A 25,342-nucleotide genomic window follows, 5' to 3' on the forward strand; every position below is an offset into this window, starting at 1 on the left:
GAGCAGAGTATCCTTCATAAAGCTGAAAGCAGAGAAAAATAATATCAACTGCAAAGAGAGCATGAAGAAGGGACATCTGGGTTGTGCCTTGCCCTGCCCGGCCTTATCCTGCTCTGTCCTGCTTTGCCCTGCCTGGCCCTGCCCTGCACTTCCCTGCCTTGCTTCGCCTCGCCTTTCCCTGCCGTTCCCTGCCTTTCCCTGCCCTGCCCTGCTTGCTCCATGGCCCAGCTCCAGTTACCCAGACAGGCAATGGCACAGGAAGGAGGGGTTGTTAAACTGGGCAGACCCCTCCAGCTGGGGCCACCTCATGCCGGAGCAATGCCTATGCTAGCTAGTTCGCCGATAGCAATGTTTTTCTCACAGTATGCATTCCCCGTTCATATTTCTCTTCCCCTCCCTTCTCCCATTTTGCTTGCCTGGCAGGTCTGTGCCTCCTTGCTCAGTTGCTGCACACTACTCTCGTGCCCCCCCCCATCCTAAGCCTTCTGGGATGTTGACAGCAGAGGACAACTGATGACCCCGTCTCACAGCTGCTCATCCCAGTTCTGCGTGTCCTCCTGAGGCAGGTTTGGCCCCTGCAGTTTATTTCTTACACTTGCCTCTCCTCTGCCCCCACTCCATAACTGCAAAAATCCTTCCCGTTTTTCATGTCTAAATCCCCTCACTGACCTGACCAGTACCATCGCTAAGCCACACAAAAGCTGAGAAAACTCATGCCCACCAACTGCCTTGCGTCTGCGTGCTTGGAGACTGATTCCCAGGGACACGATCCCCATTTCTCTCCCCTTCAACCCAAATTCATCCTTCCCGTCGATTACTGTCGTTAACTATCAGACCTTAAACAAAAATTTAATGGGCATAGTTGCTGCCGAAAATAAACACAATCACAGCTCATTAAATCAAAAGCGAAGCCTACTGTGCAACTTCCTAAACTAGGGCATATTCCAGCCCGCTCTTGAATGACATACTCTTGTAGGTTGGGACTAATAATAAGATTATGATCCTCTTCATTAGCAAGTATTTTGTTACACCAAAAATCTCATGAATGGATGTGTCTATCCTGGCAAAATGTGAGGCTCCCAGCCTTTGATCTCAAATCTTCATTTAGCATTTCTGCTTTAAAAAGGCAGATTTATTTTGAGGCCCCTGTGCTCGTCTCCCACGGCAAACCACGCCAGGGAGGGAGCGCTTGCCCGGCCAGAGCTGCTGCTCACTGGGGTTCAGCTTGTTCGAGCTGCTCCCCTGTGACTGAGGTGGGGGAGCAGCTGTCTCCCTACCCCGGTACTCATCTGAGCACCCAGTGGCTCTTTCCCTGGGATAGGAGTGGAAGGACAGAGGGAGGCCACACCATTTGGGCTAGCAAAAGGTTGGCTGAGGGTGAGGAGGAGTGTTAGCAAAGACACTGTCAGTGCAAGAACAAATAGGTTTAATTAATACATCTACGCTGGATATTCACAGCAGTACCTTCACTCCAGGTGCTGCGTGGTAAAGTGCAGTATCACCCCCGGGAACGCAGAGGATGGGGCCAGAGGGCTCACTCCCACCATGGGGCAGTGGTGGCCCTGGCAGGTTTTGGCTTGGCCAGACTCCCACAATCCCAAGCAATGGTGCCAGCCACAAGCTGATCCACAGGGATGGGTGTCTGCCTGCAAGTCTTCAGCGGGCTGGAGCGTAAGGTGGGTTCTGCTTACGTGGGAGGTGTGGGTGGGAGAATCAGTCCTTCAGGACTCCTTCAGGAGGGAGCTGTTCCGCCCAAACCCTGGGAGAGAAGCTGTGCAGTGTTTCCTCCTCAAATCAAGGTGCAAATCCCCTGAGTAATCCTCCAAACATATTTTTCTTATGCAGGGAACAATCCCAGATATTTTTCCCCCGACTCAGAGCACTGCTGCCTCTTCTTCTTTTGTTCCACAGGCAAAGGAAGAGCAGCATGAAATTTCAAGCAGACAGGAGAGAAAAAAATATTTTCCTGTTATACAGTTTGCAGCTTACAACCTCTAGTTAACCCTGATGCTAATGCTTTGCCTTTTGTGTGGGCACGTATCTTTTTTCCTTGGAGGGTGTAGAGTGCATCTTTTGCTGTTTGATTGATTAGGTGACAAGAGAGAAAATGGGATTTTTTAGACAGATGCAAATCCTTACAAACAGCATTCAGCAGTTCCAGACACTCGCTGCAGAGTGGAAAGATGAGTACAACAGCCAGTGTTTGCAGGACTCGGGACAAAAAAACGTGACTTGCCTTTCACTGGCTGAATTCTTCATTTGGAATAAAGATGATGATGATACTAGTGTCTGAGCTCAGTCTCCTCTCTAAATAACATGTGTGTGCTCAGCTGGATTAAGCCAACTTCTGAGACTAGAAATCATAATAACAGTCTTTTACAGGACAGCCTTTCTGGCTGTCTAATACTATTTTCCTCTGGGCTGAAAAGCATTCCAGAGTACTTGGAGTGCTGCAATGAATGTGAGGTTGCTTAGCTGATAGTACTGGCTTGTCTCAAGGGAACACATTTTCTCATTATTTTTCAGTTTAAAGAAAAATTTTAGGAGAAATGGAAATATTAAAATAGGAAGGATTTGGTGATGCTGTGTGCCTTTCTGTAAGTCTCTTGTGGTGTCTTATGCATTTATCTTAATTTTCTAAGTGTCCCAAATAGTTATTTGAATCCATGATGGCATGAACAGAAATTCATGAGGGCTATGGAGACTGGGCACCTGATTCACTGCTTTGCTTTTCCATGGGTTTATACCACCGTAACATGGTGCTGATTCAGGTCCCACTTACCTGATGACTCTTCAAAATAAACAGAAAAAAGTCCTACAGAAAAAGAAAATCTTGGCTTTAGTATTGTGGCGGGCTGACCCTGGCTGGATGCCAGGTGCCCACCAAAGCGGCTCTACCGCTGCCCTCCTCAGCTGGGCAGGGAGAGAAAATGTAAGGAAAGGCCGGTGGGTCGAGGTGAGGGCAGGGAGAGATCGCTCGGCAGTGACCCTCACGGGCAGGGCAGGCTCCACTTGGGGGCATTAGCTTAATTTGTTAGCAATCACATCAGAGCAGGATAATGAGAAATAAACCCAAATCTTAAACCACCTTCCCCCCACCCCTCCCTTGTCCCCGGGCCCAACTTCACTCCCGCTCCCTCTCCCCGCTCCCAGCAGCGCCGGGGCCGGGAATGTGGCTGGGGTCAGTCCCTCACAGGCTGCCTCTGCCGCTCCTTCCCCTCAGGGGCGGCTCCTCACACCCCTCCCCTGCCCCAGCCGGGTCCCCCCACGGGTGCCGTCCTTCAGGCACAGCCGGCTCCAGCCTGGGCCCCCCCGGGGTCCCCAGCCCCGCCAGCAAACCTGCCCCAGCCCGGGCTCCTCTCCCCGCGGGGCCACAGGCCCTGCCAGGAGCTGCTCCAGCGTGGGCTGCCCACGGGTCACAGCCTCCCTCGGGCACCCACCTGCTCCGGCGTGGGGCCTCCAGGGGCTGCCGGTGGGGATCTGCTCCTCCGTGGGCCTCCCCGGGCTGAGGGGGACAGCCTGCCTCAGCGTGGGCTTCACCGCGGGCTCCGGGCCTGGAGCCCCCTGCCCCTCCTGCCTGCCATGGCGGCTGCGGGGATGGGCCTCTCACGTATTTTTGCTTCTCTGACTCATCTGCAATTGCACAGCTTTTATTTCCCCTTCTTAAATATGTTATCTCAGAGGTGCCACCACCATGGCTGATGGGCTTGTCCTTGGCCAGCGGTGGGTCCATCTTGGAGCCAGCTGGCACTGGCTCTGCCAGACATGGGGGAAGCTTCTCACAGAAGCCACCCGTGTAGCCACCGCCTCTACCAAAACCTTGCCACAAAAACCCAATACAGGTATTTAACCTGTGATATGCTGAGGATTCTGAGAAGCTCTAAGGATTCTTGCTGGCAGTGAAACCAAAGGATGAAAAACCATATACATGTGTCACTACCACAGATCTTGTCTCTGTGGTGGCCCTGGACATTGTGGTGCCCCTGGGATGCTCACACTTTTCCTCCTCTCACCCCCGCATTGTGTGTGGGGTGTGCTGACACTGTCCTCCTTGTTTTGACCAGCAACACACGACATTTCAAGTACCAAATCCACTGTTTTTCCTGGTAGGCTCTGAAATTCCACCTAAAAAGCCCTGCAACATCCCTTGCTCCAATGCTGCTCCCTGGGGCATCCCCGTTTGCTCTGCTTGGGGTGTATCCCCAGATGGATGGTGCACAGCACAGGTGAGCTGGCCCTGCTTGAAAGGATGGCCCAGAACACGCTCCGTGCAGGACCTTGCTCATCCTGAATCCTTCCTCTTCTCTCCTGTGGTTGGGTGAGGACATATGGCCCATCGCAGTTTGCTCTTCCTCACCTCAGGACACTAAAGGCTGATTTGTTTTTCCCCAGGGCTGAATCCCATCTATCCATATGTCTTCATCTCATTCATCTTAATTTAGCTAGTGGCTGTGCCTTCTGTTTTGCTTGAATTAAAGAAATAAAATAAAATAACTAGCTGTCATTACATGCTTTCATTCCTACCTTTAACAATGTGGTCTCTTTTGTAGCTATTCTGTGTAAATTGCTCATAGGCTACTTTCTTTCTTAACTTCCAACCACAGCTTTGTGCTTTGGAGGTAGTTATCTTAAACAACTCGGTAGCATCAATCTGTTTCTTTCCCAGAGGCTTCTTTACACTTTGACGAGAAATCTGCTAAGTTTCTTTTTGCTTTGTAGCGAAGGCCGAGTCTGGCTTCTTTTTTGTTTTTCTCATCCGAAAGCACCCATGCATCAACTATATTTCTCTTTTTCGATCTATGCACTGTTCTAATAATTTCATGACCCGACTTTAGAGAATATTTCCGATGAGATTGTCCTGGAGGCACCTGCAGCACCAGAATGTTTTTCACAAATCCAATCTCTTGAAACATATATTTTACTCACCCTTCTGACAACACTTTAAACATATTCTTTTTTCTTTCTTTACCTTTGTGAGGCATTTGTGTGGGTCAATTCCAGCAAGTTTAATCCTATTCACCTACTCTGTGTTCTTTCATTTAGCCTCTCACATCGGGCTTTATTTGATCCAATCTATAATACTTCTTCCCTCAGATTCAGATCTCTACTTAAAAAAAAATAAAATTAAAGATTCTTCCAGAAAAACCTCCCTCACATCAGATGTAAGAAACTAAACCTGGGAGAGTGAAAGAACCAATAAACAACCACGTCTTCTGCTAAATTTTAGGGCTGTGTTGATTTTTTTGGTCGCTTCACATCCCTTTTCTTAAGATTGCTGGTCCTCAGAGATGACCATGGAGACTATAACATGTCCATCAAGGTGGTCCAGGGCCTCCCTGTTTCCCACTGAAGGGTATGAGGGTTGCATTTCCTCTGAGGACATCTGTGCTTAGCATGGGACATGGTGGGACATGGCGGAGAAAATGGGTAAGTTCTCGCTGGAAAATCCAGCAGACAGTGCTGGCTCTGGTTGAGCCACGGACCACTTGGATGAATATTTCCCTGAGAGATAGGGTAGAGAGACATACATCAAGAGCAATCACCATTTCTGGGTGCTCCCTGTCCTCCCTCCACATGGCTTTCCTTACAAAATCAAGCTCTAGCAACACCAACAATAATAATTTTGGCCTGGCTAGGGCCAAATCTCCTTTCCCAAAGATGTAATTTGATACACCTGAAGCAGCAGGGCCCTCATTGCATGTCCAGTGTGGACTGCTGAGAGGAGCAGATGCCTGAGAAATAGCATGAAGAAAGCTGGGGACCTTTCACCTTGGACAGCCTAGAAGAGTGAGAAAGAGAGGGAGGAATGACAGCCCATGAACCTGGAGGCCAGCTGAAGGAGGAGAAGGGATCATGAGCTCCTGGGAAGAGCTGGCTGCTGTGGGGCTCACAGTCACAGCTTCCCCCCGGACCCCCAGCACAGCTCTGCTTCTCAAGACTTGCCCCATGGTGCCACGAGCAGCCATTTCCATTACGTTCCCTAATCCCCAAAGGGGAAACTGTCAAATAATTTAAGCTCCACATGTAATAGCCCGTCTGCTCTGGGCCGTGCACGGCATGGGGTAGAGCTGAGAAGCCAGAAAACACCACTGCAGGATACCAGACTAATTGGAGAGGGGGTGGCAGTGGCTTTTGTACACCAGTTTGTCCTCCAGCAGGTCCTGTGAGTGCAGGGGCAAAGCCCAGCCCCACTGCCGGGCTGGGGAGATGTAGGAGAGAGCTGAGGATGGGCTGGGCCTTTCCCTGCTCCCCACCAGCTTTCTCTTTGCTGACAGATGTTCTGGTTGCTGCCTCAGGCTGTTGGCCTGTCCTTGCATGGTCTGGCAGACAGTGAGGACTTGTCTGCAGGCAGTCTTTGGGCTGGTCTGGGGGAAAAAGAAGTTAGCTTACAGAGAGCTAGGCACATGTTCTGCAGTATTACACTAGGTGGAGAGAGCCACCTCGCAACTGCTCTGCCTTCCTCATTTTGAAGGTCTCCACCATACATGGCCTTGGTGGCCCAGAGAAGGTGCTCAAGGTAGCCAATTTCCTTGCCTTTGCCCACAGAAAGCCAAGCTTGTCCCTGGTTGTGACCACATGTGACTCCCCCCTCCTGCAAGGAGGTGGCTGCAGCTGTCCCAGAGCATCTTGCAATGCCATAAGGGAAGCCTGCCCTTCCTGGCCAAGCCCAGCAAGTGGCTCTGTGGGAGTAACATCTTCTGCACAAGCTTGGCCTGATGAAAAGAGCTTTGTTCCCCCACTGCCTGTGCTTGTTGACGCTGAAGAAACCTGGCCCCCAGCTGTGGCAATACTGGTTTTACAAATGGATGTGACTGGCATAGCCTTTGCTCCATGTCTGCGATGCAGCTGGGTGGTCCCTCATGCGATGGATTAGTTAATGCGTGAAGAGGCTGGAGGAAGGCGTAAGGCACTGAGCATTTCTCTCGCCTTCTGAGGATAATGCATTTTAAAGATCAACTTGGATTTGCCTGCAATGTGATTTGTTTAATTATTTAAAGCCTGTTAGCATATTTTCCTCAAGGGATGGAAAATCCTCAGTGAAAGGATCCTTACACCAAAACAGAGATCTCCATTGTATGCTGAAGGTCTGTGCTCACACCCAGCCACCTGCACTGATCCCAGCACCTTGTACAGCAGAAACACCATGCAAATACCCACCTTTCCAACTCCAGAAGATGCCTCATGCCAGCCTCTTTTCCATACCTTCGAGTCACCAGACACTAAAGGGCATTTTGTAGGGCAGCTGGGGTTATAAGTGGTAGGTACCTGGTACGGAGAAGGCTTTATAAGACAGTTCTCAGCCCTTTCCAAGCCTGTGCGTGATTTGGTATGTCTGCACAGTGCAAGGTGGGATAATGTTGAGATACCTGGGAAAGTACATCTGGGACTATTATTGATGCCCAAGAAAGAGCTTTCTGGTTCAGGAGTCTCATCTCCACATGGCTGCACAGCAGAGGACTGTATGAGGAAGTGCAGAGAAGGTAGGGGAGCAAAGGGTCCTGTCACGGGACTGGACTCACTGTACCCCAGGTGCTCTTGCTCTGCTTGAAAACAGTTTCTTGCTCCATTTTACTGAGCCGACTGTGACAAACAGCACATGCAACGCTGATCCCACACTGCTGAAATCCCAAGGGATGGTGCCTCTCCTTTCTTCACTGTCCCTCCATGAAATGCCAGCTTGACAGCTCTTGCTCCTTCATGCCACCTCCAAGTCTGACCTGCAACCTCCCATTTAAAAGGGAAAAAGCTCTCAATTTTTCTCAAGTTTGTGGGAAAACACCATGTTTCATCTGAGTAGGGGGGGGTGTGGGGGTGTGTTGGGCAGGGTCAGATGGCTGAGGCAGGACTTCTCTTCAGCATCCCCATCGCACCTACAAGGTGTTACACAGCAAGCTGTACCAGACACAAGCTCCTTCTTTCATCTCCTTCTGTTCCATTGAGCAATGAGTGCTCACAGATGTGCCAGCAGCACAGCCATCCTGGCTGTGGGACAGGTTGGAAATGTTTTGGACTTGGTGTGAGAAAGCACTAGGGCTTTCCACTCCTTGGCACAGTTCATGCTGGTTTCTCCATCAGTACCCTTCCTGGAGAAGGCACGGGCTGCAGGCTGGCTTGCAGCTCAGAGATTTAGAGAATAATGGGGACCATGCTCTCCCCAGCTGGGGGATCACATCCCCACCTGGATGGGCACGTCACCCAGGTTTTCCCAGCACTGCTTGGAGCCGAGGTACCTGGGTACCAGGTCTGGTGCCATGTTGCCTTGCCTGTGCTGGTGTCTACAACACCTTGTGGTTTTCTTCACTGCAGTGCCCATTGCAGGGACAGTATTTAGATTTGCTCTGACATTGTAATGGGGGACTCCAGAGACTGATGCTGTTTACACTGGCAAGGCCTGACATCCTCGTGGCATTTGAGCTGGGTCACCGCAGATTCAAATCGTCGTTGATTTTTATTTTGTGGTTTACCCACGGAACCCAGACTCAAGGCTCAACTGGGGCATGGTGGCTGGTTTCCATGAAGTCCACCCTTCAGCCAGTTTTACAGCTGAGTTGGCTGAGAAGCGAAGAGGTCAAGAGCCCCGAGTGAAACACACTGAATGGGTGGCTCATTAAGGGCTGAACTCCAGACCTGTGTTCCCAGCCCTCTGCTCTAATCACCAGGCGAGACATGGGAGAGCCTCATGGGGCTGATGCTGATGAAAGAAGAGTCAACAGCTTTATTTCGCAGCTTTATTAGCAAAATGAAGTAAAGCCAACGTGCCCGACTATTATTGAACCAGTAATCTCTGCATGCTTACATCCAGAGCTTCCCAGCCATTTAACTAAGAGGCTGAACAATAAAATATGTTAGGTCCAAAATGGCTAAAGCAGAGGCAAAGCAGGAGGTAAGCCGTCTAATTGGAGAAATTGCAGCAGGAATCTCACCCCAGGGGTCTGTCCCTTGGGATTAACGGTTTGCTGACATCTGGGTTGCAATGGCACTGCTGTCTTGCCCTTGGTCCCACCAGGGCTGATGGCAGGGAGCCAGGGAACAAAAAAACCCCAAAAAAATAAAGTCCTCAAACTCGTACAACAGGGAAGATGAAGATTTTTATGCTGTCAATGTGGAGGCCTTTGGGAGAAAGAAACTGGCAGCTTCTACCCAGAGATGTACGGTTGTGACTTCTCTTGGCTTGCAGAATTACAGAAGGAAAAAATGGGGATGGGAAATACAGTCTTTTCTCCTGATGCCAGGGGTTGTGCCAACAAAGGAATCTCCCCACTGTCTTATCCCATCCAATTTTAAAGGCCTGGTGGTCTTATGGCAACTAGTTAGGATGGCTCTTCCATGGCAAACGCACAAGGGCCTGCTGCACATCGCTTCCTCTCTTGTTTTGGCAAAGTGGTCCCAGGTCCACCTCTGCCCAGGCATGCGCCCACGTTTGAGGCATGCCAGGGTCTCAGGGGAGTGCTCCTGCTTCTGCTGGGCATCCTTTCCCAGATGCAGGCAATATTGAGACCTCAGCCACTACCAAGGACAGAGAGATTAATTTTCCCTAAATAAGGTGCCTGAACTAGTTAAGAGAAAGAGTTAGCAGCTAGAAGTCAGAGGAATCACTGTTTGGAAACATCTATTTCTTTCCTTCTTGTGAATGAGGCACTGCTGCTTACTAGTTCAGACCTTTGCAGACCTTTGGCGGCCACCAGACAGGTGAGATGCATCCCACTATCAGGCAGTTGTCATGAATTTGCACTTGCCTCTCCCTCTGGTAGTCCTTCAAGACGAAACCCAGTCAGCACCCTAGCTCCTGTCCCCCTGCTTCCTCTTCCCCCTGTGATTCCATTGGAGCCCTTCACTGATGCAGATGGAAAAGTGAACATGGAGAAGTAAAAAGAAAAAAGCAACCAAATGTGCTAGAGCCAAGGGACTGAACTGAACAAACAGAGTGAGGACACCCTGGGAGGGACACCATCCCATGTCAGCTGCTCCACAGCAATGTGCAGTCTCACGCAGGCTTAAAGCTTGACGTAAATCTACCTAAAGTATTCAGCCTGTTTTGAAATTCACCCACAGCCTTACTTTTTACAAACTCAGGAAGAAAATGGCAAATTAATCTGTTTTTTAAAAGGATGAGTTGGTTCCTTGTCATTCCCCGTGCAGCTCAGCATATGATAGTTCCTGCTGCATAAATACAGATTGTTTCTTTTCACAACTTCCCTTTCATCAGACTGCTAGGAAGGCCCAGAGGTTGTTAAAAAATGTGAAAGAAACTTGCTTCCCAATTAAGGTCAATCTCTTTTATCAGAGTCTTTGCATATAAACCTCAATTTCAGAAGGATTTTTATAAACTCCATCCCCAGCTCTGACAAATTTGGAGATGCCCAAACCTCCGAAGGAGCTGGAGAAGCAGCTGACTTCTTTCCCAGCTCGCAGTGCAAAGCAGGGATCTGATCTGTCATGATGACTGAGAACATGTCACAACAATCTGTTTGTGTTCTTCAGGAAAGAAAAACATCTTTCTCTCCCTGAGCTGTAAGCTAATTTGGAGATTTTGCAAGCTGACATGCAACCTGATTAAAATGACCTCAGGCCAACAATTCTTCTTAGGCAGCTCGACAATTAAAGTCTAGACCTATCTGTAGCCCAGGGTTTTTTTGCTTCAAATCCCTTTTAGGGAGGAAAGAGTTCTGTGTTTTTATTTTTAAATCTACATATTTGGAATTTTTCTTTTACACTTTGCTTCTACTACAGCAGAATGTGCTAAGGGGATCTATATTTTTTCACATTTTGAGCAGATGAAACTCGTACACAGAAGCCCCAGTTTCTTGCCTGCTGGAAAAATATGCTGAATATCCTAGGAAATAATACATGAATAAACTCCAGGACTCCAAGAAATACCCAAGGCACTTTGTGGCCTACATAAAATTGCCCTCTGAGGTAAAAAATGTTGTGCCCTCAATTTTCCAAAGTCGGTGGGTATTTTTGTAATGACCATCGTACTACTACTCAAATCACTTTTTGGCTTTTTGCAATTAGTTAAGCAGTGGGATCAGTTTATTAATCCACTGAGTTTTTGTGAACACAGCTATTTGTCAAGAAGCAAGTGATGAAAAATAAATGGGTGCCTTCTGGCAGAACATTTGTCAGACCACAAGCAACCCCTGAATTTAATTCAGTGGTTTGGGGAGACTTGGCAATTTGTCTGTGAATGTTTTAATGCCTGGCTTTTTAAAAAAAATCACTGACACTGTCATTCATCTGGGGTAAATCCAGGAGAGATTTCCCCTTTGCCGATTTGGCTCAGCCTGGATCATCAGCTGGTGCTCTAGCTTGTCAGCTGGCTGAACTGATTGACAACGGATGCTCTTCACAGTGTAATGAGATCCCCTAAAGGGCTTTATTTATTAATTCAAATTATGTACTTTCGAATTACATACTAAACTGGAGTGACTTGCAGACTAACTTCTCAGCATCACTGAAATACCCTGTATGGCGACAGTTACCTGACATTGGTACCAGGCCGCTGAGGCAGGGTGGGAGCTTTCCTGGACGTAAGGGTGAGATGGTGGCAGGGGATGCTGGTGGCTTTATGCCCGGGACCCACAGCGGGGCCTCGTGTGCCTGTCCCCTGCCAGGGGGGCTCAGCCCCTTGGCTGGGGGGGGGCTCACACGGGGGCTTTCCTCACCTGATTGCACGGCCCTGCCCTGGCTTTGCCCCTTGGCAAGACTTTTCTTCTCTTGGAGAGGGATTTGCCTCCAGGCCCATTTCTTAGGTGGAAGTTTGCCCTGAGGAGGGGCGGGAGATGCCTCCCGGGGGGACAACCTAAGGGGATGTCGGGGGAGGCCGGCTCCCAGCTCCCGGCTCCCAGCCAGGCCCAGGGGCGCGGCCTGCCCCGCCATGCCCGGCTGCCCGCACCTCCGCCGGGGCCTCACGGCGCAGGCCCGCGGTGCCGGGCGGGAGCTGGCGGCGCCCTCCGGGCTGGCAGCCCCGAGGCGTAACGCCGCCCCGGTGAAGGCGCAGCGAGCGCCAGCCCCCGCCTGCCCCGGCTGCCCTGCGCGGGCCGGCTGCGCCGCCGCCGGGGCAGAAGCTGTGCAGAAACGCGCAGCTGAACCTTGTTGGTGTCCAAGCGGCCGCCGGTGCCGTGGCTGAGCCGCCCATCCCGCACCAGCGCCCAGGCTGGAAACCCCATGGAAATAAGGGGCTCCACTAGCCAGAGAGCTCCGAAACCTTACAGGCCGTCGTGATCTTGGCGTAGCCCCCGCCCGCTCCGCCTCCACGGCGGAGGGTGGCGGAGTCCCCTCATCCCGCCGCCCCCCCGCCTGCCGCCGCCTACCCGGCCCCGGCCCCGGCCCCGGCCCCGGCCCCGGCCCCGGCCCCGGCCCCGGCCCCGGCCCCGGCCCGCGGGCGCTGCGCCGCAGCCGCAGGCCGGCTCCGCACTGCCGGGCCCGCACCCCCCCCTAGCGGCGACCCCGGCCCGGGACGCGGGGTGGCGCCGGCAGCGCGGGTCCGCGGGGCCTTTGCCCAGCCGGCGGGAGCCGTGCCCGTACCCCCTCCCGCGCCGGGACGCTTCGGAGGTTTCGGAGCAGGCGAAGTCCGGCTGGGGGGAGCCCCCCAGGGAGAGCCCCACCGCCCCGGCTACCGGGGGGCGGCGGGCAGTGCTCCCGGCGGCCGCGGGTGCGCAGCGGCACGGGCTGCGGGCTGCGGGCTGCGGTGCAGCCAGTGGGGCGGGCAGGGCCCTTCGCTATCCGCTCCATCGCCGCCGTTTCCAGTCCCATTTCATTCACGCCTCGCATTTCTGATTGTCTTGGATTAAACGTTACCAGAGGAAATAATACTAATAGCCTTTCGCAGCGAAAAAATCAACTTCTAAGGCGGTTGTTATGGAAAGGATTATAATAAATTAAATGCTTAAACTAGCACTGTGCAAGCATTTTTGTCTTGGATCAAAATGTTTGCGCTGGCTGTTTAAACATTTAATTTATTATAATGAGAAATATCATTGTAAAAATAAGCATGTTAATTAAACCTGAGTTTTGCAAATGTGAGTCATCCCATGTGGACACAGTATAATGAATATAGACAGGTAGAGTCTGCATGCCCTTTTTTTTCTCATTAAGAAAATTAACATTTACATCTTTAAACCCTGCAGCTATTAGTTATTTTTAATGAACTGTGTTGCCATTTCAAAGTTAAGCTCTTATATGATGCAATCAGATATTGCTAGGTCAGGGAAGAACTTTGCTAATTAAGTTGCAGAGAAGTTCTTTGCCACAGATAATTGATTAAAGTTGTTACACGGATAATCATTTACGCAGTTAAATAAATAAAAATAAGTAACTGCTAAGAAAACCCAGGTCACATCAGAGTGGTAAAATGAAGCAGAACCCTGGCCATCCCGGGGCCCACAGGAGCCATAATTTGGAAGCGACAGACTGAGCCTCTTTGTTATCATCTGACAGGGGAGCGAGGGACCGTGGGGACCTTCACAAAGGCGGCTCGGACAGTGATGGTTTGCTGCTGGCATGGGCGAGAGAGGACGGAGGCAAGATGCTCCCTCACTTTCAAGCAAAGCGATTGGAAAGCAATTGTTCTGCCTTCTCATGCCACTGGTCTCCAGTACATCCATCTGGTCTTGTCCTGGATTCATGTATATGCCGGTTTGTATGCTGATATGTAAACAAAAAGCAATTGGATTTACTTCCAGCTCTCTTCCAGATGTGTTGCGTGGCTTTGAACATGTTCCTTTACCTCCTGGGCGTTCATAAGTGCTCTGAGCTGTGGCCCTGCAAACAGTAGAGGTAGTGTTACTCTGTTTTAATTAACATCCTGCCAAACCGTGCATTTGGAGGTATCTCAGATCTCTTGTTATCGTGCATTACTCAAACAGGCAAAGGTAAAAGCAGGCTGCCAGCCCTGGCTAAATCCCATTTCTGAAGTGATCTAGCCCCCAAGGGAGGGAGGAGGAATGTCTTTGGTATAGAAATGAAATTAAACTCTGGGGAGGGAGGAGACCTCAGTGAGTTATTTGCTGGGAGCCACAGCAAAGAGCTGGGAACGGGAAGGCCCCACTCAAGAGTCACACACCAAATGCACCATTGCCCCACACATAGTGATTCAGGCAGCAGCAAATTTGTAGGCAAAACCAATTTTAAGATCTTGATCTCTGGAGGTACCTCTTCATGCTATTCTCTAGCTGGTTGCCTGCTGAACCCGCTCTGAGTGTCTGCCGTAGGATTTTTGGAAGGTCAGGATTCTTGAATTTCTTCCAAATCCAGTGGACATGTTTTGAATGAAAAGAGAGGATGAATTAACCTGAGGATGCTCTGTTCATAATGTATTTGGTTATTTTACTGGGAATTGTCCTCCAAAACTGTTTGTGCAGGGTCTAGACAGCTTAGTCCCACATCATGTGGGTCCCTCTCTCCTGTCCCCCCATAAACTCCCTGCTTTTTTTTCTTCCTCTCACCGTGAGTGGGTTTCCAGGAGGAGAAAGCTGTTGCCCTTTCTCCTTTTTGTGTGTCTCTGTCCCTCTGATGGAGTTTTACAGAGCAGTCCATCATCATAGCCTCTGCTGACCTCCCACAAAACTACCCCTCTCCTTGCAGGAGGAAATTCAAATTATCTCTGAGCCTTTTTGCTTTTTATCTCTAAGCCTTTTTCCTTTAACCATAAGGAGTATTTCTATGTCAAGGCTGTGGGGAAAGAGAGGTCTTGTCTGCAGGGCCCTTTGTTGGGCTGGTTGTTCTTTGGTGAGCTGCCGCAATCCAAGGGGATGGAGCACATGTCTGAGGTTACAGCGGCCGTCTGTGGAGCAGCCAACCCAGGCAGGGCCAGGGTTCATCACCCTGGCAGAGGGCTACAGCCAGCAGGCAGGTGGTCCCAGGAGCTGGGCTGCAAAGATGGGCAGGGGCTGCCTGGCAGACAGCTGTAGGAACAAATGTGATTTATTGCACCCAGCATTGGGCCATCCACCCTGCAACCTTGGGAAGCTGCGAAGATGTTGGTGCCCACCTACCTGTGGTTGGCGCAAAAAGTGTTCCCACTGCATGTCCACTTTAGATCCAGAAGAAAGCCTAGATGCAGCTTTGCCGTGTTGGGAACTGGGACCTATTGCAGCCATCTGTGTGCTTATGCCAGGACAGAAATGCCCAAATCCCATGGCACTCAGGTAAGCGAGAGGACAAGTGTGACCACAAAGCCTTATTGCTGAGGCCCCATACTTTCGTTTAAGAAGCACCTGTAGATTGTGTGTCAACTGTTTCATGGCTGGAGGTAGCTGGAAAACAGACGTTGTGTTGGGATCTGAAATAATCACCTGGGAGGGGAGAATGGGTACAGGAGCAGCCTCCACCTCTGGCCTTCTGCACATTCACCCTACGTAGGTTAAGGCAATGGAGAACAACTGGGCTTTGAACAGTCACCTGCCTTCAAATCTGAAAGATGGAGTTACCACAAAAACGTCTGCATCCTTAAACAGCGCTTGACTACAGCACCACACAGGGTTGGTTTCCTACCTCACATGTGGGGCCAGTAGGTCCTCCTTACTCAAAGAGTGCTGACAGGGCACAGCAGGCAGCTGCCCACTGCAGCAGGAGCTGATGAGCAAGTGGGGCTTGACCACTGCAGGCTAAAATGGGTCCTCATGCCTGTGACCCCAAGGATTCTAAGGCCCACTCAAAAATAATTAACAATTACCAACTGAATGAACCCACTGACTTCTCACATGCAGCCTAAGTCACTGTTTTTCTCAGCTTGGTGACCATCTGCTCCATTTCCAGTTCAGCTTCCAGGGTTTTAACCCTCCCTAGGCAATGTGGCATTGGAGGAACCCCCCAAAGCCAGTCTCCCTCCTGATCCCTGCATCCCTCCCTGCCTGTACTAGGGCCCCTGGCTCCCTGTGAACTCTCCCATATGATTAATTTTGGATGAGCAGCATGCCCCAGGAGCCCTGACAGTGGTGGGGATCCTGCTGCCATGGGCATTGTGGACATGAGTGAGAAACCAGCTTTTTGCATCCTTCAGGAAGGACAGGTAAGCAGAGGAATCGTTAAAGCGGGGGAAACCCAGCTCCAGGGAGCTTCTCCAAGCCACCCTCTTCCATAAGGAAGGCTTGAAGACCTTGGCATACATGGTGGGAAGTAACACTTACTTGTCTCCCAATTGCTAGTTCACATTCTTCAGCCTAAATCTGGGCTTAGGTGACGTTTGATGAGTGAGTGGGCATTATCACTGGTGATGCCAAGCCTTTAAATTATTCAGAAGGCATTATGTTCCTCCTTGGCCAACCTTGAAATTGCCTAGAAGCCTCCAGAGGTTTTACATTACGTATAGGCTGATCTGCTTGCTGGCTGATGCCCAAAAGCACAGTCCTGCTTTCTTCCCAGGCCCTGGGGGCCTCCTCCCTCTTGCCTCCCTCCCTGACAGTGTCTGACATTCACCCGACCCCTCATTGAGCTATACCTGCAGAGATATACCCGGTTTTGGTACTTTCCTGGGTCCTGGTGGCAAAGGAGTCACGGGAAAACGAAGCTGGAGACGGAGAGAAGGGTGGGCCATCCCCTTTGGTGACAGCACACCCACCCAAATATCCATGTGTGTGTCTATGTGTAAGGCAGGTGCTTAATCTGCTGTCATATACAAAGGTGAGGTAGTCAATGCAGTTCTGGGAGATCAGAGAGCGATTTTGCTAAGCGAATGCAGATGCCTACCGTAGATGAACCAGACAGCCCTCTAGACCCCTTCATTGTCTGTCACAGGAGCATAGATGCCTACAGTAGACCTATGCATTGGCTGCAAAAGGCACATCAGTCTGAATCTTCAGCTAAAATCCATCCTTGGGTCTCTCTGCCTTCAAGGCCTGGTCCAGGCAGAGGCACATCGGTCTGAATCTTCAGCTAAAATCCATCCTTGGGTCTCTCTGCCTTCAAGGCCTGGTCCAGGCAGCATTCTCTGAGCACCTCTCGCACATGTTGAGATCACAGGATGAAGCCCTTATCCCAGAGGTCACAGCCATATCCACTTACAAGCATGAGTGCTCCATTTTGTTAGGAGTCCTGCATCTGGAGCGTGCACTGCACAAACCAGGATTAGGCACCTCACAGTGGTGCTTGACTCCATCATATATCACTAAACATAAAAAAAAAATTGAAGGTGTTAAAGAGGCACAGGAGAGAACAGGTCAAGGGGAATTTGACTTCATTTTTTTGGATAAAGCACCACAGAAGGCATCTCTGGGATCTTGTTTCCTTGGCGTGGTAGTGGGTTGACCTTGGTCAGCAGCCAGACCCCCACCCAGCTGCTCACTCACTCCCCCTCCTCAACAGGGCAGGGGGAGAAAATCAGATGAAAAAGCTCATGGGTTGAGATAGAGAGAGAGCAGTTACCAATTACCATCACAGGCAGAACAGACTCAACTCTGGTAAAATTAATTTAATTTATTGACAGTTAAAACTGATTTGGATGTCTGCCCAAGGTCTCTAGGGTGGAAGTTGCAAGCCCACAGTCCCAGAACATCTCTGGGGCACTCAGGAGACAAGGCATTTTGTGGCTATGCTGCTGTAGCATCATCACTCCTCTGTGTCCTGGGTATTGCAGCTATGTCTCAAAGGCTGTGCAGGTACACCTGGAAAAGAGTCGTTGGGAATTACTCACCTCTGTGTTTGTGCTGTTTTAGTCCTCTGCCTTGATGCCAAAGAGATTGGACACTGGCTCCTGGCTGTGAGTCTGCTGGTCTCCAGCAGACTGGCTCAATGCTACTGATACCACTAGGTATCTTCATCTTCACCTAACCTACTTTGGTTACAGCTCCGTCAATGCCTTCAACTTTTGCCATGCTGCCAGTATACTGGAGTCAGAAACCTGGGAGTTTTTAGAAGCACATAGGGTGAGATTTGTTTCACTAGATGTTGGATGTCCACAGTGCAAACATCTACTGCAGGCTGCCTGTAGGGAGGGGTGGGCAGCTTCTCAGTGCAATGCACCAGACCTAGTTTAGCTGGCTGGTTCAGGAGGAGATTATTTTTGTCCTAAAAGGGCCTGTTTCACCCCACGGACTGTGAAGGGAGCTGTGGGTGCTTTGCTCCATCATAGGTGACTACCAGAGACTTCTGCAGGAGCTGACTCAAGCTTGGTGCTAGGGCTTTTGTGATCTCCAGCTGCTGTAGCCAGTTTGGGCCATGGATTTAACACCAGCTCAGTGAAAGAGTGCTGTCTCCAGTCCCGTGTCCCTGTGCCCCGCTCGTCACCTCTCCCCCTGAGCCAGGGAAAGGCAGGCAGGAGAGTGCAGCTCTCTGCGACAGAGAGGTTGTGTGGTTGCCCAGTCTCATCCACTGCACGTGACACAGGGCCTATGCTGCACCATGCTTGAGGAATACATGGAATTTAATTTATAAGTCTGCATTAATTTCTGAAGTATGTTAGCAATAATCTCAGTTATGTTAATCAAAAACTAAAAGAAAATAACTAGGACATACAGAGTGAAATAGCATCGATGGAGCAAATGTTTAATTCAAGGGGGCCTGCCCAGGAGCTAAGCCTTGGGCTCCCCTCTCCACTTATCTGCACTTTGATGATGATGTGTGCTCTTATCTGATGGAGCTTGGGGATTTTCCTCACCTAATTTTAGGCATCTAAAAGTTAAAGTAGCCTGGGCAGAATTCTGCCCCTTGCCCTTACAGGCAAAGGAGAGATCAGGAGCTTCAGTGATGCACCTGAGCTGTCCCCATTGCCTAGCTCCAAGCCAAGACGAGAAGCTCACAGAAGAGGTCTGTGTATTTCCACTAACCAGAGTGTCCCTGCAAAGTGATGGGCTCGGATTTAAATGCTGGATGAGTCCCACATTTTAATGGCAGCATGTAGGACCCCAGAACAGAGAGATCCCTGATCCAAACAAGGCTAGCTGCTTGCTGCTGAAAGCTGCTTTTGGGAACAAAACCAGGAGACTTTATTTACACACACACACACACACACACCCCCCATTTCAAGATCGCCTCACACTGGGGTGGCCCAAACTCCTGGTTAGGCAGCAAGGAGCATCAACCCACCCATAGAAGTGCACAGGCTCTGTTGCAGGTAACAGTGAGAATTCAGCACCTCAACCCAACGCGATGGACTTGCCTTCGGCTGCGCTTATCTCCTGCCAGCCTCCCCCAGGAGAGCCTAGGGACCTGCGGTGGAGGTGTTACACTATGTAACCCAGGCTTTTGAACTAGATGAGGAAGAACCAGCTTATCAGACTGCCCTGCTTTTTTTACAGAGAGCCTTTCCCTCCCTGTGTTCAGAGTTATGACTAATTACTTCACATGCAGGCTTGCTGCTCTGCATCACTGATGATTAGCCAGCAGGGAAGCTCCTAGCCTTCCTTCTCTGCACCCACCCTTCAGTCCCAGCTTCAGCTCTAAATTTAACCAAGACGACCCTCTTAGTTCATTAGATGCATCATGATTTTTACTACCAAGTTTAGATGAATCACCAGAAATGCTCACCTATTTTCCTGACCATAAATCTGTATCACAGGCGTTGCTTCCCAGTTGAGTCTTGCATCAGCCTGATTTCAATTCCCTTCAAGTACAGCCTCTGAAGCTCTCTGCCCACCACAAATCTTCACAGTGGCTTTTATGAAGCCCCTATTAAAACTCAGACTGTGTGCCTAAAAACTTGGTCAGGCTCTGCCACCTTTGCTACATGGGCTGGAGAAAGCTGGAAGTTGAGGGAGAAAGGGAATTTCTGTTCGTTAAGGGACATGCAGGTAGGATAGTGTTTTCTACTTACATTTGGAGACACAAAGTCTAATAGCACCTTGTTTATGTTTGAGAAGGCTTTATATTTTCTTTGTGAGTAATCTTCTATATATACGTACCATAGTAATTAGACATACAATTGAAGAATTAATGATAAAACCTAAAAGCTTTGCTAAATAAATTTTTTGGATTATTGATTTGTTCAAAATGTGAAATTATTTACTCCAGTTGAGGAGCAGTTCTTCTTTTTGGAAAAATTCAATCTAATATTAAAGCGCCAATAGAAGTGTTATCTCTGGTATAAGCAATTTTTTGAACACAGGAAGAAATGCTCATGCTTCAGTTTCATTAAATGCTATTCTATACCTGATTTCAGCAGAAGGATTTGAGATCTGCTTTTAGCTTCAAACCTTGAGGGGAGGGAACTTCAAAGCTCTATATGATTTTTTTTTCAGGGCTGTCATTTCTGGGAGAAGACAAAATACATATCACGTACGTTGACAAGCTCAACATAATCAACACCTATTCTTTCTGTTGTATGTACCTATATCCTTTCTCTTGATGTCTAAATATATGTACGCAAATGCAAGTTATTGTCCTTTAGTAAGGCTGCCTTAACAAAGGACAAACATATAAGCACATACCTATGCATCTTGACTCATATTGACATCTCAGCCAGATCAGAAAGCAAAGTACTCGAGTGGCTGCTGCTGCAAAGACGTTTTAACAGCATGAGCACTTCACTGATGGATCACTGAAGTTACACCCCTTCCCACCAGTGAAGGATCAAGCTGGAAGAGCTCAGACTGGGTAGTAAAAAAGCAAAGGTGAGCTCTGCCACCCAGCCCTCTCTCCCACCCATCATCAAAAAGCTCTAGAGCTAAACCTGCAGCGAGGTATTGCTGTAGATGAAGGGTGAGCAAGACTAAAAGTAGCATTGTTCATGCCCAGCCGCACCCCCCCCCCCCCCCGCAGTTCTCTGCGCAAAATACTTTTGTTGACCTATAAAGACTTCTGTGCTCTGAAGCGTGAAATCCACAAACAGATCCCTCCGACACATCACAAAACCTTTATTAGTGTTTACCAGTGACACAGATTACAGGAACCAAAGGCAATTAAATAACATTTAAGTTGACCACAGACTCAAGAAATACAAGTCACATTTGGCAAGGCAAACTTCTCAGTACACTGGGTTGCTTAGGTTATTACTACACTGTGAAAGAAGAATTTTCCTTACAAGGTTCTACATATTCAGGATATTATTATTAATTATTATTGTGTCTTTCAGACAGCTCCTTTGGCAAGAATTCCCATTTTTTAAGCTTTTATTATATAAAAATATAACCAATTTTCATTATGTACAAACATTACATTACACAATGTACAGGTTAAAAACACTACAAAAATGGCAGGCCATGGGTGAACCAAAAAAGAAAAAAATGTAGAAAACATGAAAAAAAAAATTTAAATACTGCACATTTCATAAAAATTACATTAACTACAAACAACGGCTTTTTGTTTGCAAATATCAAACAGTACTGACGTGATTGGAAATCTTTCCCAACAACTTCATTTTTAAGGCACATCTTGCATATTTACACACACGACACTGGATCTGGTCAATAACTTAAAGGCTCTCGGGAGTCACCTAGTTGTGTGCGCACAGGGACAGGGGTACTCGGGTAGGCTGCGTGTTGGGCTACACTTTCTCAGCTGTGTCAGTCTGGGGGCCCAGGTACCTAGTCGATGGGGCTGGATAGAGGGGCACCCCGATCTCCTGAAGGTCAGGGAGCCGTGCGGGGCGTGGTGGGGAGAGGAGCGTGATCGTCCGGTCAAAGTCCCTGTGCAGCACTTTCTCATAGACACTCTGAAGACCCACTGTTTTGGGCAGCTGGGCTTGATAAAAGTTGTCCCTGCGAAGGGGATCCCTGGGCAAGGACGTGCTCTTACAGAAAGTGGAGAGGGGTGCCGAAGGATGGGGAGAGGGGTGAGGGTTGGCTCGGCCACAGGAGGGGCTCCAGCAGCGGTCCGAGTGACCCAGGATCTTGCATTCTGCCGTGCATGCCCATAGACCTAAAGAGAGAGACACAGGAGGAGAAACTTGTCGTTACTGCAGGAGTAAGTCCACACCACTCAATCCTCAGCATTATTAGTCACGGGATGATTCAATGCACTGATGGAGCTGGGAGGCAATGCTCTACGGCACAACAAGAAAACAAGCTTAGGAAGGTTACGTCATTTTGCTAGGGACACTCCTCATAATCCTAACTTTAAGGGAGGTTTTTTGGGGAGGAAAACCCTGGATCAACCAGCATTTCCAGCATCTGCTAATTTGTGCTGGGCACTCAGTGTGGAGAGGAATCGGGAAAACCTAGCAGCCTGCTGTGAAGAGATGCAGAGGTGGGCAGTTTGAGCCATCCAGCATCAGGTTTCCTCCTCCAGCTGCCCTGCCTAACCACTGCGCCCCAGGGATGGGTCCCTCTGTCCACCTCCCTGTCCACCCGTCCCCTCTGTCTGGCGGGCCAGCCAGGAGCAGGGGCTGAGCCCTTACCGTTTTGCATGTGTGTGATGAGATCCTTCTTCAGGGCATCTCCGCTGATATCAGAGTCACTGTCATTAAAATCGCTGTCACCTTTGCCGCTGTCTTTGCCACTGAACTTCTCTGCCTCCCGGCCAGAGATGGTGTTGAACGAGTGCCCCTTCCAAATAGCCATGGGGGGAGCGGGCTCCTTGCCGTAGCTTGGAGCAGCAGCAGAACCCTGCTGGGGTGGGGGATCAAAGGAGACATGAGAAAGGGAAGTGGTGGAGGGTAAAAATTATCAGAACTGCACCTCTGTGATTCACATCCTCCGGGATGCCCCCCTCCCCATCCTCTGCCCCCCCTTCCCCACGGTGGGACCTTACCTCCCCACTCGGTCCTCTCAGCCTCTTCTGACCCTCATAGAGGCAAGTGCTGTCGCTGCCGCTCTCAGCAGTGGAGATCTCTTCGGCAGCGGGAGAAGGGTCAGGGCTGGTGAAAGAGGTTTTGCTGGGAAAGGTTCGTACCTCAAACACATTCCCCCTCTGGCTGCCCTCCTCCTGCCGGCCCTTCTCCAGGTGGGAGATGTCTACCTGGTCCTTCAAGGAAGCATTGTTTTTGATCTCATTCCCCTTCTTGCGCTTGTTACAGGTGGTGGCGATGGTGATTATAGCCACCAGGAGCAGAGTGCAGCTGCCTGCCAGGACAATGATCACGATCAGAGGGATGTCCCACTGCAAAGCCTTTCCTTCCCAGGAACTGGGCTTGGCTACATCCTGGATACTGGAAGGAGCAGTGGCAGTCACCAGGAAGTTGACTGTGGCAGTCGTGGCTAGGGGGGGTCTGCCGTTGTCTGTCACAGTTAGGATGACCTTGAACAGCTGTCCCAGCTCTTCAGAGAGGTCACCCCTCAGCACAATGTCCCCAGTGCTTGGGTTGATGCTGAAAAGGTCCTGCTGAGGCTCCTCCAGGAAGGCAAAGGTGAGCTCGGCATTGGCCCCATCATCTGCGTCTCGAGCTTTGATCTGCGCCACCAGGGAATCACGGGAGGTCTTGCTGGACACGCCAATTTCCACTGTCCCATTGGTGAGCACTGGGTGGATGATGACAGGAGGGTTGTCGTTCTGGTCCACCATCCTCACTTTGACCAGGGTGCTGCTGGAAAGCTGTGGGGAACCACCATCAGTGGCCTGGATCCTCAGGTCCAGCTGCTTGAGGATCTCATAGTTGAACATCCTCAGGGCATAGATGGCCCCAGTGGCAGGGTCCACTGAGACATAGGTGGAGATGGGGGCCCCCATGACCTGGGTGTCCAGGAGCCGGTAGGTAACCTTGCCATTGTGGCCAAGATCAGGATCGCGGGCCACCACGGTAGTGATGTAGGCACCTGGGGGGTTGTTCTCTGGCACGGCCACCTCATAGAGGGGCTTGGCAAATAGCGGTGCATTGTCATTCTCATCGCTCACCCGCACTGTGTACTGGCGGATGGTTTTGAAGGGTGGCGAGCCCAGGTCCTCAGCCACAACAGTGAGGTTGTACTCGGGGATGCGCTCGCGGTCCAGTGCTGCTGTGGTGACAATCATGTAGCTGTCCTCATAGGCACGCTGCAGAGCAAAGTGGTCGTGGCCACGGAGGCTGCAGCGCACCTGCCCGTTGGCACCTGAGTCACGGTCTGAGGCACTGACGAGGGCCACAAAGCTCTCGCTGGCAGCTGCCTCACTGACATAAGCCACGCCAGCGGCACTGGCAGCGCCACGGAGGGCACTGATGCTGATGCGTGGCGCATTGTCATTGACATCAGCGAGGCGCACGACGACGGTGCAGGTGGCGGCACGGGGACTGGCACCACGGTCCTGGGCACGCACGTCCAGCTCATAGGTGCGGGTGCGCTCATAGTCCACAGCAGCCTCCAGTGTGAGACGGCCCGAGCGCGGGTCAAGGCGGAAGAGTCGCCGTGCCTCGGGGGGCACCTGGCTGCTGAAGGCGTAGACCACCTCACCATTGGGACCCTCATCAGGGTCGGCAGCATCCAGATCGAGCAGCAGGGAGCCGGGCGGTGCATCCTCAGGCAGCTCCACCGTGACTGAGCCCTGGGCAAAGGCAGGGCTGTTGTCATTGGCATCGAGGACACGGACATGCACCGTGGCTGTGCCTGAACGTGCTGGGCTGCCACCATCTTTGGCCACCAGCTCCAGTGTGTAGGAGGGCTGGCGCTCACGGTCCAGCTCCTGGAGCAGCACCAGGTCAGCGCAGCGTGCACCATCTGCCCGCGTCTGTGCTTCCACACCAAAGTGACTGTTGAGGGAGACCTGGAAGCTCTGGATGGAGTTGGAGCCCACGTCCTCATCGACGGCCACCTCCAGCGGGAGACGAGTGCCAGGTGCAGCACTCTCTGACACTTCCAGTGCCATCTGGGCACGGGGGAAGTGTGGCGCGTTGTCATTGATGTCACGCACCTCCAGCTCCACGTGCACCAGGCGGTAGCGCTCCCTCCAGCAGCTCACCACATCGAAGGCCAGGACGCACTGGGGGGCCTGCCCGCAAAGCCGCTCGCGGTCCAGCCCGGCTTCACCGATGCTCAGCTGCCCGTCCTCCTCCCGCACCCGCACCAGCGAGCTGTTGCTGAACTGCCGCATCAGGCGGAAGCTCATCTCCCCCGGCGCCTTCACCGGCATCTCGTCGGCCAGCGTACCGATCACCGTGCCCGGCGCACCCTCCTCGTCGGTGCGGTACCTCACCGTCTTGCAGCGGGACAGGGCCAGCAGGCAGGCGAGGGCCAGCAGCCGCAGGGGGCTCATGGCACTTGCGCGGGGCTCAGCCCGGCGGTGCGGTGCGCTCCGGGGAAGGGGGTGATGCGCGGTACCCGGGATGCAGCGCCACACACCCTCCACCGCCGTCTGCGCCCCTCCGCGCCGCCGCACGGCCTTTAATAGACGGCGGTATGCAAATGCCCGGGCGGCGGAGCCAATGGGAGGCGGCGGGGCGCGGGCGGCGGGCGGCCCCCGGCGGTCCCCGAGCCGGGGCGGCCCCGGCAGCCGGCGGGAGCGAGGGCGCGGGGCGCTCGCCTTTGTGTTCTTTAACTCTCCGGGGTTTGGGGGTTTTCCT

The 25,342-nt window shown here is 51.2% G+C and overlaps 1 protein-coding gene across 2 annotated transcripts; it reads right to left on the minus strand.

The window, feature by feature from the left end:
- Positions 1–20,769: 20,769 nt before the first annotated feature.
- On the minus strand, positions 20,770–25,136 carry PCDH8 (protocadherin 8). Of its 2 annotated transcripts, none has more exons than XM_005433250.3 (3): positions 22,624–25,136; positions 22,271–22,481; positions 20,770–21,792 (listed from the first exon to the last, which is right to left on the minus strand). In XM_005433250.3, the coding sequence occupies exons 1-3, from the start codon at positions 25,033–25,035 to the stop codon at positions 21,419–21,421; spliced, it is 2,997 nt and encodes a 998-aa protein (XP_005433307.2). In that variant the 5' UTR covers positions 25,036–25,136; the 3' UTR covers positions 20,770–21,418. The 2 variants fall into 2 exon arrangements, with proteins under 2 accessions (XP_005433307.2, XP_005433308.2); XM_005433251.3 differs by having other exon boundaries at positions 22,271–22,478; positions 22,624–25,127.
- Positions 25,137–25,342: the final 206 nt, after the last annotated feature.

The sequence above is a fragment of the Falco cherrug genome, chromosome 2 (genome assembly GCF_023634085.1).
Source record: "Falco cherrug isolate bFalChe1 chromosome 2, bFalChe1.pri, whole genome shotgun sequence".
Classification (NCBI taxonomy): domain Eukaryota; kingdom Metazoa; phylum Chordata; class Aves; order Falconiformes; family Falconidae; genus Falco; species Falco cherrug.